The following is a 15,941-nucleotide window of genomic DNA, read 5'->3' as shown; positions in this document are numbered from 1 at the left end:
TAAAGATACTAATGCTTAAAAAATAAAAAGAGAAAGAAAAATTAAATGATTCCCTATTCCATAACTGTAAACAGATTTAGCCATTCATTTTATATCTATATTGTATGTATGGTGTAAACGTATATGACTGCTGATTCCAAAAATTCCAAGAGCAAGGAAAACACTAGGGAATCTGTCAGGAAGAGGGGTATTGAACCTCCCCGACTTCCAACCTTGAATAACTCAGTCACCTATTATTTTCTTGAAAATGTGTCACGTGCTATATGTCATAGGTCAAATCTTATTCTAAATATTTCCTGAATATTTATGTATTTACCTTCACTTTAACAGGAGAAAGGAACCATATCACCATCCTCAGTGATAACAGCAGATGCAAATACTACACGTGAAATTTAACAGACATTATTAAAAATGTGTGCCACTATTGCCCATCAATGTAATTACTTCCTAAGCAGATCATTTTTCTTTTGGAGGAGCGTATCATTTGTTTGCTTTTCGAAAGTGTCATTAGCTAGCATTCTATTCAAACCCAGTCCTAAAATATTAATGTTGTACTTGAAAAGCAATGACTGGTTAGCATTCAGTGTGCTAACAGGCGTTCCTGAACTAGCGGCCACTAAAGGTGACCATGTCCACCTGGTTCTAAACCCATTCTCTGAGCTGCTAGTGCTGGGTGGTGGGTGGGGGTTACAGAAAAACTCACATGTTCACTCGATAATCCTGGAGTCAAGTGTGTGCCTTTCTCCCATACTCCATTCCAAATAATCTTGTACTTCCACACAATCTACCAGTCATCTTCTCCCTACAATCTAGAAGGCACGGGCAGCATTCAGACATGCATTAAAGCTCATTCTGGAAGCATGCCGTAGGAGAAAGATTTAACTCCATGCTACGTTTTCACACCCCCTTCATTCTTCCTCAGGTCTTCCTCGTTTGGGCCACTCCCACCCTTTGTGCACTAAAACAAACAGCACCTACCTCAGAAAGTGGGCAGAAGGGCAGGCGCAGTCAGGCAGGCAGCAGTGAGTGGCGGATGCACAAGTCCACAGCTCCTGCGTGCATGCAAGCGCCTGGACATCGAGCGTGAGGACCCGGGGGAACTGGGGAGCATGCGCGGACCTGCGCATTGACACATTGACGTCACCCTTTCCTCCTTCCTCTCCTTGTTTTATCTATAGCAGTGCCTAGATTCTGGAACTCGAGTTTAGTCATTCCCGGGACCCCAGTCTGTCTGTGGTTCACAGTTATAGTCATGGCCAAGAGGCTTTATTGTGAGGTTCAACATTATACTATGCAAGATTATGAGGAGGAAATAGTGTATGAGGACGGGGTTGTGGCCTCCTCCTCAGGCACAGCCATGGAAGCAGTTGGTGGCCATAGTGGAGGCCGCATAGGTCGCCAATATGTCAGAATCTATGAGAGCAACCAGGGCCAGGATAGCGAGAGGGACTCTGAGGAAAGTGATGCCAACATGGGAGAAAGCAGTGGACACCCGGAATGTTCTTTGGAGCTTGACCCGGAAGATCTGAACACCTCAGCGGCTGGTGTGGCAAGGATTCCTCAGAGGCACCAGGGTCCTCAATACCATTTCCGTTTCACAGGGCGCCAGATCCAGAAAATGGAACAAGTCTTTAAAAAATCCCAGTGCCCAGATTTGGCTGCCAGGTATGTGGCTTGGACCAAGAGCTCCCCACCCTCCCTGGCCTCTGGCTCATGTTGAGGTGTCCTTTTGCGCTTCAAGGCCCTGTATTCCCTATCGTCCATCTCCAAGTCACAGGGGTCTTCTCCTTTGGTGGTGGGTACGGGAGGGTGTCCTGTGTGGGGGCTGAGCTCAGTAACAACATGTAGTGCTGGCGTGAAGCAAGTGTCCCTAGTCCACACCTCTCATTCCGAGTCATATTTTAATTTCTGTGAAATATAGAGACCAGAGTTTAGTGGGCCCAAACAACCTATTAGCATCAAGTTCACGAGTGCTAGGGGTTTATACTATGTTTGGTGACCTCCTCACCAGTAGTCTCGTCATGTTTTCAGGGACTGTGTACCAAACCATCAACTCCTTTTGGTTTCTCTTTCCCCTCTGCTTGTGTTGGTTTTTTTTGTTATGTTTTGTTTTGTTTTGTTTTCGAAACAGGATTTCTCTGTAGCTTTGGGAGCCTATCCTGGAACTGGCTCTTCTATACCAGGCTGGCCTCGAACTCACGGACATCTGCCTGCCTCTGCCTCCTGTGTGCTGGAGTTAAAGGCATGACCCACCACTGCAGGGCCCCAAGTGCTGTTTTTAAATTATCATACTTTGCTCACATAGACTTGACATTTATTTTTAATTTTTGAAAGTTTGTTAAAATTATTTGTCTCTATCATTTAGAAACTTTTACAGGAAATAAAGACATATCAAATGTAAGACTGCCTCTGAGAATGAAAATTAATAGCAAGTGTGAGGGTAGAGGATAGTGATATTTTAAAAGGCATAGAATTCATGTATGACATTGTATTGCATGTAAAACTGCATGGTAAACATCAGTGGTTGTCTTTACACAGGAAAGGACTTGCGAGAGCTCTGAACGTGCCTGAAGACAAACTGAAGGTCAGTGAATCCAAACACAGCAATTGGACAGACAATCTATGGCCTTCTTTTGGATTAACTAAAACAAACTTAAAAGTGTTTTAAAAACTTAAAATTTAAAAGTGTCCTAGGCACTTTTAAATGAATGGATTTCATTTTTTCCTCTTTGAATGTTTGGTTTTTTGCACAGGATTTCTCTATGTAACCCTTTCTGTCCTAGAACTTGGGGTTCTTTTGCCTCCAGTCCCCCAAGTGCTGAGATTACAGCACCTGACAACCTGAGCTGTATTAACTCTATTTTGGCATAAATTGAAACAACACTACATAAAAGGGCCATCCTCTCTAGGTGGACAACCTTCATAACATATGTTGTTCACTGTGATGCAATTTATGACCCTCAGCTGGCCAGACACTTGGCCTCCTACTGAAATACTCCTTGCCCCTCTAACTCTTTGATTGTCCCTGTATGAATAATTTTGTGTCTGGAATATCAGGTTAAAAGTACTACACTGTGGTGGGCATGGTCGAGCAATAATTAACCAGACTAATTTAATACAAAAGATTTTCCTTCTAATAAAAGGGGGAAAACTTATAAGACCAGAGATCCCAGGAACACCGAATGAGCCAGGAACCGAAGAAAGAGAGGAAGTGGCAAGGCACTTCAATCTTTTATTTGTTTTGTGTGGCCTGAAGGGGCCAAACCTTAAGGAGAATGTGATTGGCTGAGATTTCCCATCATTTCCCCCGTGTCTATACAAGATTGAACTAAACCCAATACAACTATGTACAGTAGGAACAGATATCAAATATAAAAAAATGACAAACAACAAACAGTATAAAGCAAGAAAAAGATAACAAAAGTTTTACTAAATATTTTATTTCAAGGAGTCTAAATAATGTAGAGGGTAACTATAACTATCTAATTTTCAACTCCATCAAAGATCTGAGAAGGGAAACAATTTTATTCAAGCAGCCAGGAAGTAAAAGCGAGAAACTTCCAAAACGTGCAACAACTGAAAGAGACAACTGATTACCTGGGCAATCATCCAAAGTCTCGTTTGCAATGTTGAGTCAACAAACTTTGGCTAAGGCCTAACCTAACTGACATGCCATTTTCAAAGGCAAGGAAACTTTTAGAACTCTCTTACCCTGTCTTGGCAAGATAAGACAATCCTGTTTTTATCCATTTGCGGATATTCTGCAATTCTGTCAGTGGTCGAGGTATGGGCTCTTTCTTTGCCCAAAGGTAAGTTTTGCCAAGAAGAAGACAAGCTCCAAGTGAAGGAGTGTCTATGGTGCACAACGTTCTCTCAGGAATAGAGCAGTGATGCCAAGAGTGATTGTGTCTCGTTACCATGAAATTCTAGGTTAAATTAAAGGCCATTTTTTACAGCTCTTCGAAGAGTTTGAAGATTATACTATCTATACTAAATGTAATCTCTATGTATCTAAAGAACCTGATTAGCCTAAATATAAATATGACAAACATATATGACTATTGATTCATAATTCTCAATATCTAACTTGAAGACTAAGAGAATAAACAACTGTGCACTAAATGAGCAAACAATGACCTCCAAATGTAAACAATGTATATCATTACATAAACAATATATAAATATCTTAATCAGCTGAAGGGGCCACACCTTAAGCAAAATGTGATTGCCTGAGATTCCGCATCACTACACTGCATTAAAAAAAAGATCATATATTGGGGTGATGGTAATACATAGTGGCATCCCTTAATGTTAATTTTTCTGGCATTCTGTGTTGTGTCTAGCCAAACACCTTGCCAAATAGTTATATTAGGGTTGAGAGGAGGCACAGACTGATAGGTATGGAAGAACAACACTTAAAGCAAAAAGATTAATATTGTGCAGGGCAGGATTCTGGAAGTCTCACTGAAGCAGAGATAGTACTCTTCATCCTGATCCTGGAGAACTTTGTATAACATGAAAGAATATGCTGGTCAGATTTACCATGGGTGGAAGTCCCTACTGAAGTGTTTATAGTGCGGGAAAAAGACAAAATCATGGCCCTATTTGCAGAGGTTGACACACAGCCGGAGCTTGCTTTTGTGAGCTGAGTAGGAAGTTCCATGTTAGATGCCTTAAAGTGACTTTTTTCTCTTGGCTCTGAGGGTGGAAGCCAATGCTAAAACACTCTTCTCTCCCTCTGATTTTAGGTGTGGTTTGCCAACCGAAGAGCCAAAGAAAGGAAGAAGAAAACACTCGTCCGGTAGAAAACACACCTCCAGTTGAAGACATCATTATACTTAGAGACATAGAAGAAGATTCTTCCTAGAAAGGCATCATCCTTCGTTCAGGAGTCAAATGGCTAATTGGTGACCCATGTGCCCATTGCCAAGCTTAACTAATATTGAACACTCATGTTAATAATAAAAACATAACCTCCACATGCTTTCTGGTATTTTGTAGGCTATGAGGTACACTTTTCAGGAAATTCCATTTAAACAGAATGACAAAGTCTAGTTTCATGGGGTATCATTTCTAAGTCATGAGTGTTGCTTGCATAGATGAATATTCCCAATATGTGGTGATTGGGAGACAGTGGGTCACATAAGCCTTCTTGATTCAGGCTCACTTGATCCTTTGAGCAAGAGATTCAGAAGTAACCCAGCAAACAAGAAATCTAAGGAGAAGCTGGCACAGAAGATGGATTTGAATGCATTTATTTGGGGGATTGTACCATTTTTTTCCTCATAATGAAAACAGATTTTTTGTCATATCCTGATTATGGTTTCCCTTCCCCCTACTCCTCCCAGTTCCTCCCCACTTACCCTGCCATCTGGATACATTCCCCTTTCTGCCCCTCTTCGAAAAAGAAAAAGCCCAGGTGGGTGGACAACGCCCACAGGCCGGCCTGGACCAGCTGAAGACATTCATGGGCAGAGAGGGTCACTGTGATGAGCAAATATGTGGTGGAGAACCATGCTGCTGCTGGTGCCATACAGATCTGGATGACCTAGGCTGCCACAGCTGCCATGGTGACATCTGAGCCAGAGATGATGCAGAAGGCCATGTCTGGGTCTGTGGTCCTGGTGCAACTGAGATTTGTGTTGATGTCTCTGGTCTATGTTACCATAGAAGGTCATGCATGATGAAAGCCAAGGGTTGTGCTGAGCCAGCCCTGCCCTTCACTAGCCCTGGCAAAGTTGTCCCTGAACCATGCTAGACACTCTGGCAAGAGAGCTGACCATGACACTCACGGGCGAGCTGGTCCCAGTGGCACAGGCATGGAGGGCTGGTCCCTGCACTCAGGAGAGATGGCCCCACCCCTCAACACAGACATGCAACAGCTTACCCTGATGGAATTGGTGTAGGAGAGCTGGCTCCACTGATCACCTGAGGGGGCGGCTTGAGGACCAGTACTGACTAGGCTACCTACCTCCCAGGGCAATATCAGGGCTTTGAGTTGGCCCACCATAGCATCTGCCCATCTAGGACCTGCTGGCACATTTGAAGGGACTGGTTCTGCAGGATCTCCCCGACTTGGGGCAGCTGCGGGATAGTGGAGAGGAGTTTCTGTCAGGATCCAGATACCAGAGACCTTTAACCAGACCAATGACTCATCACAGTGAATGTTTTCAGGTGGGTCTGATTGGACAAAAAGGTATACTGCATGTCACACCACGGCTCTCAAGGCCACTAAAATAATTGGAGCAGCACGAAAGACAAAGGAGTGAAGTGGGGATTTTTGTTTGTTTGTTTGTTTTGTTGTTTGGTTTGGTGTTTTTTTACATTTTCTTTTCTGGGAGGGACACCAGAGTGGTAAAGGGAGGATATAGAGGGATTGGGAAATGAGCAGAATTGGGATGCATGTTGTGAAATTCCCAAAAAATCAATAAAGCAATTGCATATATTGTATGTATAATGCATACAAACATGCAGTCTTCTAAGGAGTAATAATAAAAGAAAATATAATAAGGAAAATAGATGCCAATGCTAAAATTGAACAAAATGTTGTGGTTCTGGGATCACTCAGAGATTCACCGTGACCATGAATAAATTTTAATAAGAAGAGGCTTGATCAAATAAATAACAGTGTTGTATGCTCATGACTCCAGGACTTAAACTGAGAGCTCTCCCTAGATTTGGTCCCTGGACAGAGTGATCCAAGGCTTATAGAGTCAAAACCACAAGATTACAATGTATTGTACTACAAGTAGGCAGGGTCTAATTGTAACATGTATGTCTTGCAGTTGCAGAATCTTAAAGAGTTAAATGAAACCAATAGCTCAGTTTCTTGACTGTTTTGTTTTGCCTTCCTTTCCCTGTCATAAAGTCAGGCAGATCACCTAACACCAAATGGAGTGGAATATTTGTTCATTTTTTAAGCACGATTAGGTCTAGAGCCATACGTCAACTCCATAGAGTGCGTTTTAGTAAAGGAGACCAGCATAAAATAATATTCCAGTATTATTTATATCTTAACACATAATGGTCACTAAAGCACATAATGGTCACTAGAACACGTATAGCAGCCAGCAAAACACATAGTGGTCACTGGAACACATAGTGGTCAATAGAACACACAGATGTCACTGGAACACATACTGGTCATTGGAACACATAGCTGTCACACCTCCCTGGCAGAACAAGGGAAGGCTCTGCCTCAGTAGCATTCCCTAGCTTCACGTTCTACTGCAGCCTCCTAGGTGCCTGTCAAGAACTCTCCTGGGACTTGTCTGATCCGCGAATTAGCCTACCGATTCTGCACATGGTGTCTGTGGAGAGGGTGTTGGGGGAAGGGGATGTGAGGGGCATCAGGAGGCCATGGACATGAGCACTGGGCACTGGCAGCAGCACCTGTGTGTGCCGAAGGAGCTAACATTCCACACAAAACAGATCTGTCCACGACAAAATACAGAACCGGAAACTCGGGGGATGGGAAGGACTTGTTGGTGGTTACTACCTTTGCCCACCCCGTGTGGGAAACAGGTAAGGAAAGTACACAGTACAATCTCTCCACATTTTTATTTGCTATTCTGACCCTATTCCAGCAAATTCTCAATTTCTCATTTTTCAGAGAGAACTGTTTAGAATTGACCTCATCTTGTCAAAACATTAAAGGTTGTTTTAAGGAACCCTTAGTGTTGGTATGCCATGGCTGGTGATATACACGGGAGGCTAGCCCTTTTCTGAAGGGAAAGGAGGGGGAGGTTGAGGGGAGGGACTTGGAGGAGAGGAGAGAAGGAGAGCAAAATGTGGTCAGGCTGGGAAAAATAATTACTTGTTAAGAAAGAAAAAGAACCCCTAGTGCAACCAGGGGAGATCGCTTAGTGCTTAGAAGGACCCGATGGCACTCGGGAAGATGAGATTCCAACCCCTGGTCCTCACACGAGGGAAGGAGAGAGCAGACTCCCACATTTCCCTCTTCATCCACATGTTCAGGTGTGTCCTGCTCACACACATAATTAAATTAAGTACAGTTTTAATAAGGAATTGGAGTTGAGAAACAGGCTGAGAATTGACTTTATATGTGTTTGCCCAGGGGTTCTCGACCTTCCTAAGGTTGTGACTCTTTAATACAGTTCTTCATGTTGTGACCCCCAACCATAAAATTACTCCATTTCTACTTTATAAGTGTCATTTTATACTATTATGAATCATTATGCAAATATTTGTATTTTTCAATGGTCTTACACAGTCAACCTCTGTGAAAAGGTTCTTTGGTCCCCAAAGGAGTCGTAGCTCACAGTTTGAGAATGGTGGCTGGATGCCTTCTCTAATATCTACTCCCGAATCACAACACGGAGTCTCTTTATCGATTATGAAAACCCATCCGATAGCTTAGGCTTGTTTCTAACTATCAATTACTACTTAAATTGATTCACTCCTTTTAATCTACATTCTTTTTTATTAAATTTATTTATTTATTTATTTAAAATTTCCACCTCCTCCCATCTTCCTATTTACCTCCCACTTCCCCACTTCCCCTCCCTATTGCTCTCCAGTCCTAAGAGAAGTCAGGGTGCCCTGCCCTGTGGTAAGTCCAAGGCCCCCCCTCCATCCTAAGAAGGTGTGCATCCAAAGAGACTAGGCTCCTAAAAAGCCAGTCCAGGCAGTAGAATCAAAATCCACTGTCATTGTCATTGGCTTCTCAGTCTGCCCTCATTGTCAGTCACATTCAGAGTGTCCAGTGTTTGCTGCCGAAGGAATAATGCAGACAGGCATCTGTTCTCTGATGCTGTACCTGACGACGTCACTGTTTTCAGTGTGGCTCAGGTAATGTGGCATATAACTGGGGAAGAAGAGCATGACTAAAACAGGAAACCTCCTTAGGCTGTCTGGGCTCGAAGGGGGAAATTTGTCTTTGGCCTTCTTGGCCTTGTTGTAGCACATCTAGTCCTCCAGGGGGAGACAAATGCCGCTGGATTCAGCTCCTAAGCCTGCTTCTGTGGGGGCCATGCAGTCAGCTGTCTGGATCCAGGCCTCCTGTAGATTTTCTCCTGGTTTTGGCACTTCATGGGGCGGGCTCCTCTTGGAACTTCTGTATAGACTATTCACACAGTCTTCTCAATTTCTAAGATCAAACCATTTCTGTGTTTCTATGTCTGAGGGGGATACTGGGGTGTTCTTTGGACAAACTGGTACAGGCTAATGATCCTGAAGGGTCAGCTCTGTGTGTTTCTGTAGCCCAGACATCTCTCCACAACCTCTCTAGTCTTTCGAACCCTTCAATGCACAATCCTCGGGAGAATTCCATGTGCAACCTCGACCTACAGAAGGAACGATTTTCCTATGAGTTCAGTTTGGTGCTACAGAAATCTCTAGTCTCTGTGTCGAGAGCACGACCTCTTTTCCAGGCTGCTAAGCCCAAGACAAGAGCCTGTCCTGAGGTAAAAACAGGGACATTCTGTTCAGTATGAGAAAGTAAGTTTTCTCTTCACTCCAGAACGTACCATGTGCCCAAAGCAGAAAACCTCTGTAAGCAAAAACATGAAAATCCAGCAGGTTTTTCCACCAGGGCTTGGGGCCTGGGGGCAGGTTCTAGGTATGGGTGTAATTAAGCTGTGGAAAGCCTTTGTCCTAGATCCGTCCATTCCCCATGCATCTCCTGAGGTGTTGCTGAGGAACAGATCACATCACCCTCAGCACAGCCCCTGATGACCATGAAAGGGAAAAGGACACTGGGCATGAAAGGCTGAGGACAGCACAAATGTTTCTGGCTGTGTTTTGGGTGCTCCCTGGGAGCGTGCATAAATGTATCAGAAAGTCTCCATGTGTGGTTTCCTTCTGAAACCCTCTTGAATCACAGGTAAATAGCCATGGACTAATTCCAATAGGGACAATTGTTCAAGCTCATTGTAAATCAAATAATTACATCAAATTTTTTCAGTTGTAGCTCCACTAGAGAACCATAAAGTTATATTTAAGATATTGGTAAACATTAAATGCATGGTGTTGAATCTGATCCTCAGGATTTAGCCCAGGGTTACCTTGTTCTCTAGGCCGACTGCCTCAGGTTCCCCAATGCTGGTGCCGCTGGCACGTGCCACTGTAGATGCAGGTTCCTGTCTGATATGTATTCTCCATACATTATCGGAGACATATTGATGCTCAAAGAATTATCTAGGGGGATGTAAAGGTGACTTAGTTTAAAAGAGTATTGGCTGTTCTTCAAGAAGACCTGGGATCAGCACATACGTGATGGCTAACATCAATCTGTAACTCCACTTCCTCGGGACACACCACCCCTTCTGACCTTCATAGATAACACACACACACACACACACACACACACATGGCATACATACATGCGGGCAGGGAAGGTGTTCATACACATAAAATTAAATAAACATGAAAGCAACATTTAAAAGAATTTATTTTTACAGCTAAAATTACCTCACCATCTAGCATGTCCTTGCAATGACTTATTCCTTCCCATACTTCAACATTTCAGGAACGAGAAAATGATTTTTTTCTATTAACTAGATTCTTCCCACTCTCTCTGCAGTTGTAGGCCCACAAAGTATCAACTGTCAATGTTTAAGAAAAAGAAAGGAATTCACTAAAATCAAAAGCAGAAAGAACAAATGCAACACCATCATTCTGGGAAGAAATAGGCAGGAAAGAAGTGATATATGCTCCCACCACCATCTTCTTCATGAATTCTGCAGCCAACAGGTAAACAGGATGCACGCATGCAGAGGGGGCAGCGAATAATACAGAAGCGCCCCATGTCATTGAAACTCCAGGTCGAATCTTAACTGAAGAAAATCCAGAAATGGGAATAGAGGAAGGAGTGCGGAATTGCACAAACAAGTACTTAATCACAGGAAGCATCTTTACTCTGGGCAGCCCTGACCTCTCCAGTCAGTTATCTGAGGAGATGTTTTCTTGAGGTGCCCTCCAGCTACCTGCATGTGCTGTGTGACAAGTCTTTTCCTGGGGAGATGAAACACACTCACCTCCTCACCCCGGATAGAGAGCCCATGATAGAACAAAGTACGGATGCCACCAAAGACCAAACAGTGAAACAATGGTTTTTACTGGGGTACAGGGATAGGAGTGAGGGTTTACTTACGGGAGCAGAAATGACTTAAAAACAAGTGTATCTATCACCAAAGCCCACCCCAGCACAGGTGACGGACAGCTCACAGGAGCTGGGAAACCTGAAGCAAGCTGCACAGCCTATGGGCAGCTCAACAGGATGGAACCTGTCCTCTCCAGGTGGCTCAGTTGATCAGTTGGTCTAAACCCCTTCCAGGCAGCTCAGCTGGCTTTTGTTTCTTCCAGCCACCTGGTCTGCTCTTAGTGTTGTTTGTCCCTTTTGCCCTTGGAGAGTCTTGTTTTGTTGTTGTTGTTGTTGTTTGAGACAGGGTTTCTCTGTAGCTTTGAAACCTGTCCTGGAACTTGCTCTTGAACACCAGACTGGCCTCGAACTCACAGAGATCCACATGCCTCTGCCTCCCGAGTGCTGGGATTAAAGAAAGGCATGTGCCATCTTACCCAGCTCTCTGAGAGTCTTCTTACCAATTTGGCTTATGTTTTTCTCTGAGACAGACTTTCAGCTTTCATTATTTGCTCTATCAGTGATGGTGCTAGTGAATCTTGTCAGTTTGGGGAAGTTCTTGTGTTATTTTTAGTTATCACCCTGTTTATGTAGCTTCCAAACATGCATTGTGGACTGTTTTAATGTCAGGGGTAACTGCTGCAAATGTGGGTTAGCTTGGGCCAGAAAGCAGGTTCATCCAGCATTGCCCTGAAACCACAGTGACTCTCACTGGAAGGTCTCCCGTCTTGGACCCCTGTGTTAGCTGTGCTCAGTGGTCAGGAGATCACGTGTAGCCGAGTGAACAGAGGAAAGATTTCATCTCACCAAATCTGTGAGAGTCTCAGCTCTGAGTCCAGCATGTAGGGAAGGATATTGAGGCACTGTCTGAAGTGACTTTGAGCTGACGTAGATGAACCTGGGAGGAAGGTAATTTGCTGAAAATCTGATCTCTTGAATTCAGGCAGCCCCCAGTGATTGGCTGTTTTGTGGGTCTGGACAAAGCTTGGGGCTAGAGACAGATACAGCCCCCTGTGAACAGGAGAAAGATAGATACTTTTAGTTGACACCTTCTTTAACGTTTGAAACCTGTGCTTGCCAGTGACAATATTTCAACTTTCTTGTGGAAGTAGACATTAAATCAGGACCTGGTGCAAGCAAGGCAAGCTCTATCATCCAGCACATGAATTATAGTGTGGGGTAGCATTATTAGTCATTACCATTTTATTATTTATTATTTTATTATTCTTTTATTATGATTATTGGTGCTACCCTTCCCAGTGTGGCAATAAGAGGACAGTTTGCAGGGGCTGGTTTTCCCTCCACCGTGTAAATCCTGGGGATGAATTTCATGTCCGCTGTGTGGTGACAGGCACCTTGACCTTCTGGGATAATTTGCTCTAATTGTCAGCTTGACACAACGTACAGTTGCCTGGGATAGGAGTCTCAGTGAGAGATTATCTACACTGGCTGGCCTGTGAAAGATTGTCTTGAGTAAGTTGTTATAGGAGGATATAGCCCACATTTGGAAACACCATTCCTTAGCTAGGGAATCTTGAACTGTATACAAATTAATAAATTTCCATCAGCCAAACCAAGTAGTAAGCACAAATGCATTCCCTTCTCTCCACTCCTGAATGTGTCCAGCTATTTGAAAATCCTGTTGCCTTGACTTACTTGCTAGAATGGTATGTGATGTGGAATTTGAGCTGAAGTTGTTGAAAAAGGAAGGGTGGACTGTATTCATTTAAACAATGCCTGACCCATTATCTCCAACCTCTTACTGCCTAACTCTCACATCTAGATTGACCCATATCTAGTAATCTGTGTATCACCATGGGGTTCTGGCTTAACGGGAAGATTCTAATCTACATCCATCTCGGGCTGGAGCTTCATAGTGTCTGCCTAACTCTGCTTTCTTTCGCCCAGCATTCTGTTCGCTCTACTCCACCTATCTAAGCTGCTATCCTATCAAAAGGCCAAGGCAGGCTCTTTATTTAAGCAATGAAAGCAACACATGGAAAGATGACCCCACTACATCAGAAATAACACAAAAGAATTGAACCACCTGCTGAACTTCCTCAGCAGCCATGTTCCTGTCCAGACACATACATCAAAACTATGGTGACTGACAGTGGAAGGAGCTGTAAGGATTCTGGGACACAAAGACCCATGGATAAAAATCTGTTGTCTAGAATTCTCAATCTGGACTTTCTTTTTGAAATCTTATGTTATTTTTAATAATGTGCATGAGTCTGTACATGTATGCATGCAGGTGCCTGTATAGGCCAGAGGAGGGTGTCCTATTCCATGGAGCTGGAGTTAAAGGAGGTTGCCAGCCAACCTAGGGTCTGGGAAATGAACCATAAAAGAGCATTACTGGTCCATAGCTGTTGCAATGAGATCACTTGTGTGTCTCCTGACAACTCTGCCCTGAAATAATCACACAGAAACCGTACTATTTTCAATACTGTTTGGCCAATAGCCTTAGCATATATTCTGACTAACTCATATCCTTATCTAACCCATTCCTATTAATCTGTATATCGCCACGGGACTTTGTATTAACAGCTAAAGTTCTGGCATCCATCTCTGGAGGAGCTACATAGCTTGTCTCTGGCTCTGCTTTCTTTCTCCCAGCATTCAGTTTAGTATTCCCAGCCTAGCTCTGTTCCCATATAACTTGCTATAGGCCCAAAGCAGTTCCTTTATTAACCAATGATATTCACAACATACACAGGGGATTCCCACATCACAGAATCGCTGTACCATATTTCTATGCCCTTCTTCTGGGCTTTGTATGGTCCAAAAGATGTGTGTTGGTTTGGAATGTTTTGTTGTGGAAATGAGAGTCACCGGATAAGGACACAGATCTCAATGGGGTCATCTTCTCATGTGTATATCAGACACATATGAGTCCCCCCTCTCCTGGAATGTGAAGCTGCGGGTGATCTCTCTGGCCCCACACCAGGACCTGATTAGGAGCAATGAGCCCCTCCCTCACTGTTGTTTGGTCTCTACACAGGAGTCTTCCTCTACATTTGTAGCGCCCTGATACACAGACCCACTTTGTGTGGCCAGGCACTGTCAATTTCTCACGACTATACAAAGAGCCTGACTGTATTCTGTGGTAGGAGACCCCAGGGAGACTTTCTCACCAGCTCCACCTCACACACCACACCTCTGGCCTGAATCTACCTTCCTTCTAGGTCCTGCTGGTGTCCCTAATCCAGCATCCACCTCGGTGCTTATAATCCCAGAACCAGTGTTCCCAGTTCCTCTTCGAGTTTATGGATGTTGTCTCAGGGTTTCTGCCACTGTGACAAGCACCATAAAAATAGAAGTTGGGGAGGAAAGGTTTTATTTGGCTTACACTTCAGCATTGCTCTTCAGCACTGAAGGAAGTCAGAACAGGAACTCAAACAGGGCAGGTTCACGGAAGCAGGAGCTTATGCGGAGGCCATGGAGGAGAACTGCTTACTGGCTTGCTTCCCATGGCTTGTTCAGCCTGGTTTTCTAAAGAGCTCAGGACCACCAGCCCAGGAATGGCACCTCCAACTGTAGGCCAGGCTCATGCCCATTGTTCAATAATTGAGAAAATGCCTTACACTTGGACCTCATGATGGCATTTCCTCAATTGGGGCTCCTTCCTCTCTAATGACTCTAGCGTGTGTCAAGACAACACACAAAACCACCCAGTACATGTTATCTGGCCTCTGGATACTCTGGCTGTGGGGATTCACGTCCTCCATCTCTCTGCAGTGCCTCTACATCCACAAACTTTCCTAATACAAGGCTGTACTATAGCCAGTCCATGTGCCCCTCCTCTGTCACACCAGACTTCTAGATGTGTGTCCTCAGTACACAACCCTGTTTACCCATCTTCTCTATTGCAAAGTCCAGATTCCCATATTATGTGTACTCAGTTTAGAAAGAGGCTTTAACACATCCTGCTGCACCCCTCTTTTCTAGAGTCTGCCATATCACACAAGTGGTCACAGCATCAAAAGCAGCTCATGCCTTGGCCACTTTCTCACAGGTCATGTGCTCTAACCCCATGACATATACGACCGTGCTAATGATATATATATAACCACACTTTGATGTGTCCACCCTGCTGGATCTCAGGCATAACCATCTCTATAGAGTTTCCACAATGCCTCTCCTTCTATCACCCTGTCAAAACACAGCCTATTACTCCCTGCATGCTGTGAAGCCTGCATCCTATGTCTCCCCATAACCTGGACTGGTGCAGAGAATTCTGCTGAGAATCCTTAACCTCTCCTGCCTGACCTGGGAGGAATGGGTCATTATGTGTCTTGTGTATCTCAGGCATAGGTGTGGGAGCAGAGTGGAAGCCTCTTTATTCTGGGCGAAGGATGGGCTCTTGTGTTTCCTTTGAAACAGTAGTACCTGTGGCAGGAGGACTCCTAGTACCATAACTGTGCCATTAAAGGAAGGACACTGAACAGACCTGGGGTCAGTCTAGGGGACTGGTCACACTTCCCTCTGACGAAGGCTCAGAAAGTGGTCTGTTTGTATTTGTTGCAGTACAAGAGTGAACTCATAGGTTTGGGGGAAACTCAGCTCTCGTCGAAACAGTCTTCTCACTGGGGACAGGTCCTGTTCCTGTTTTTATGTGTTTGTTCCCACAGGGTCGAGTTAAGGTGAGGATGGTACAATGTGACAAGAGAGAAGAATATATGACTGAGCGAGGATCGCTGTGGCTCCTGAGAAAATTTTGTGACATGTGGAGTAGTAAAGATGACTCAGGGTTTGTTCCCTTTCTTTTTCTTCTGGTAAATATTTTCTCAATAATTGGCATGCACACCTTACTGACCCCAAAAAAGTATATGAAGTA

General features: G+C 44.0%; 1 protein-coding gene across 1 annotated transcript; it reads left to right on the top strand.

Annotated features, from left to right (window-relative positions):
• The first annotated feature begins 1,150 nt into the window (after window positions 1-1,150).
• Window positions 1,151-4,979, top strand: LOC125403680 (retinal homeobox protein Rx2-like). Its single transcript, XM_087902965.1, has 3 exons — window positions 1,151-1,665; window positions 2,539-2,584; window positions 4,749-4,979. Exons 1-3 carry the CDS (start codon window positions 1,253-1,255, stop codon window positions 4,803-4,805), a joined length of 516 nt encoding a protein of 171 aa, XP_087759091.1. The 5' UTR covers window positions 1,151-1,252; the 3' UTR covers window positions 4,806-4,979.
• Window positions 4,980-15,941: the final 10,962 nt, after the last annotated feature.

This window comes from Myodes glareolus, chromosome X (genome assembly GCF_982192425.1).
Source record: "Myodes glareolus chromosome X, mMyoGla1.1, whole genome shotgun sequence".
In the NCBI taxonomy this organism is placed as follows: Eukaryota; Metazoa; Chordata; class Mammalia; order Rodentia; family Cricetidae; genus Myodes; species Myodes glareolus.
This window is presented reverse-complemented; position numbering and strand designations above follow the sequence as displayed.

Bases quoted from the DNA above. Each gene is read 5' to 3' on its own strand.
- LOC125403680 (XM_087902965.1), top strand. From the start codon at position 1,253: ATGGCCAAGAGGCTTTATTGTGAGGTTCAACATTATACTATGCAAGAT. The intron at 1,666-2,538 runs GTATGTGGCTTG...GTCTTTACACAG, and splicing joins TGCCCAGATTTGGCTGCCAG to GAAAGGACTTGCGAGAGCTC. The intron at 2,585-4,748 runs GTCAGTGAATCC...CTCTGATTTTAG, and splicing joins TGCCTGAAGACAAACTGAAG to GTGTGGTTTGCCAACCGAAG.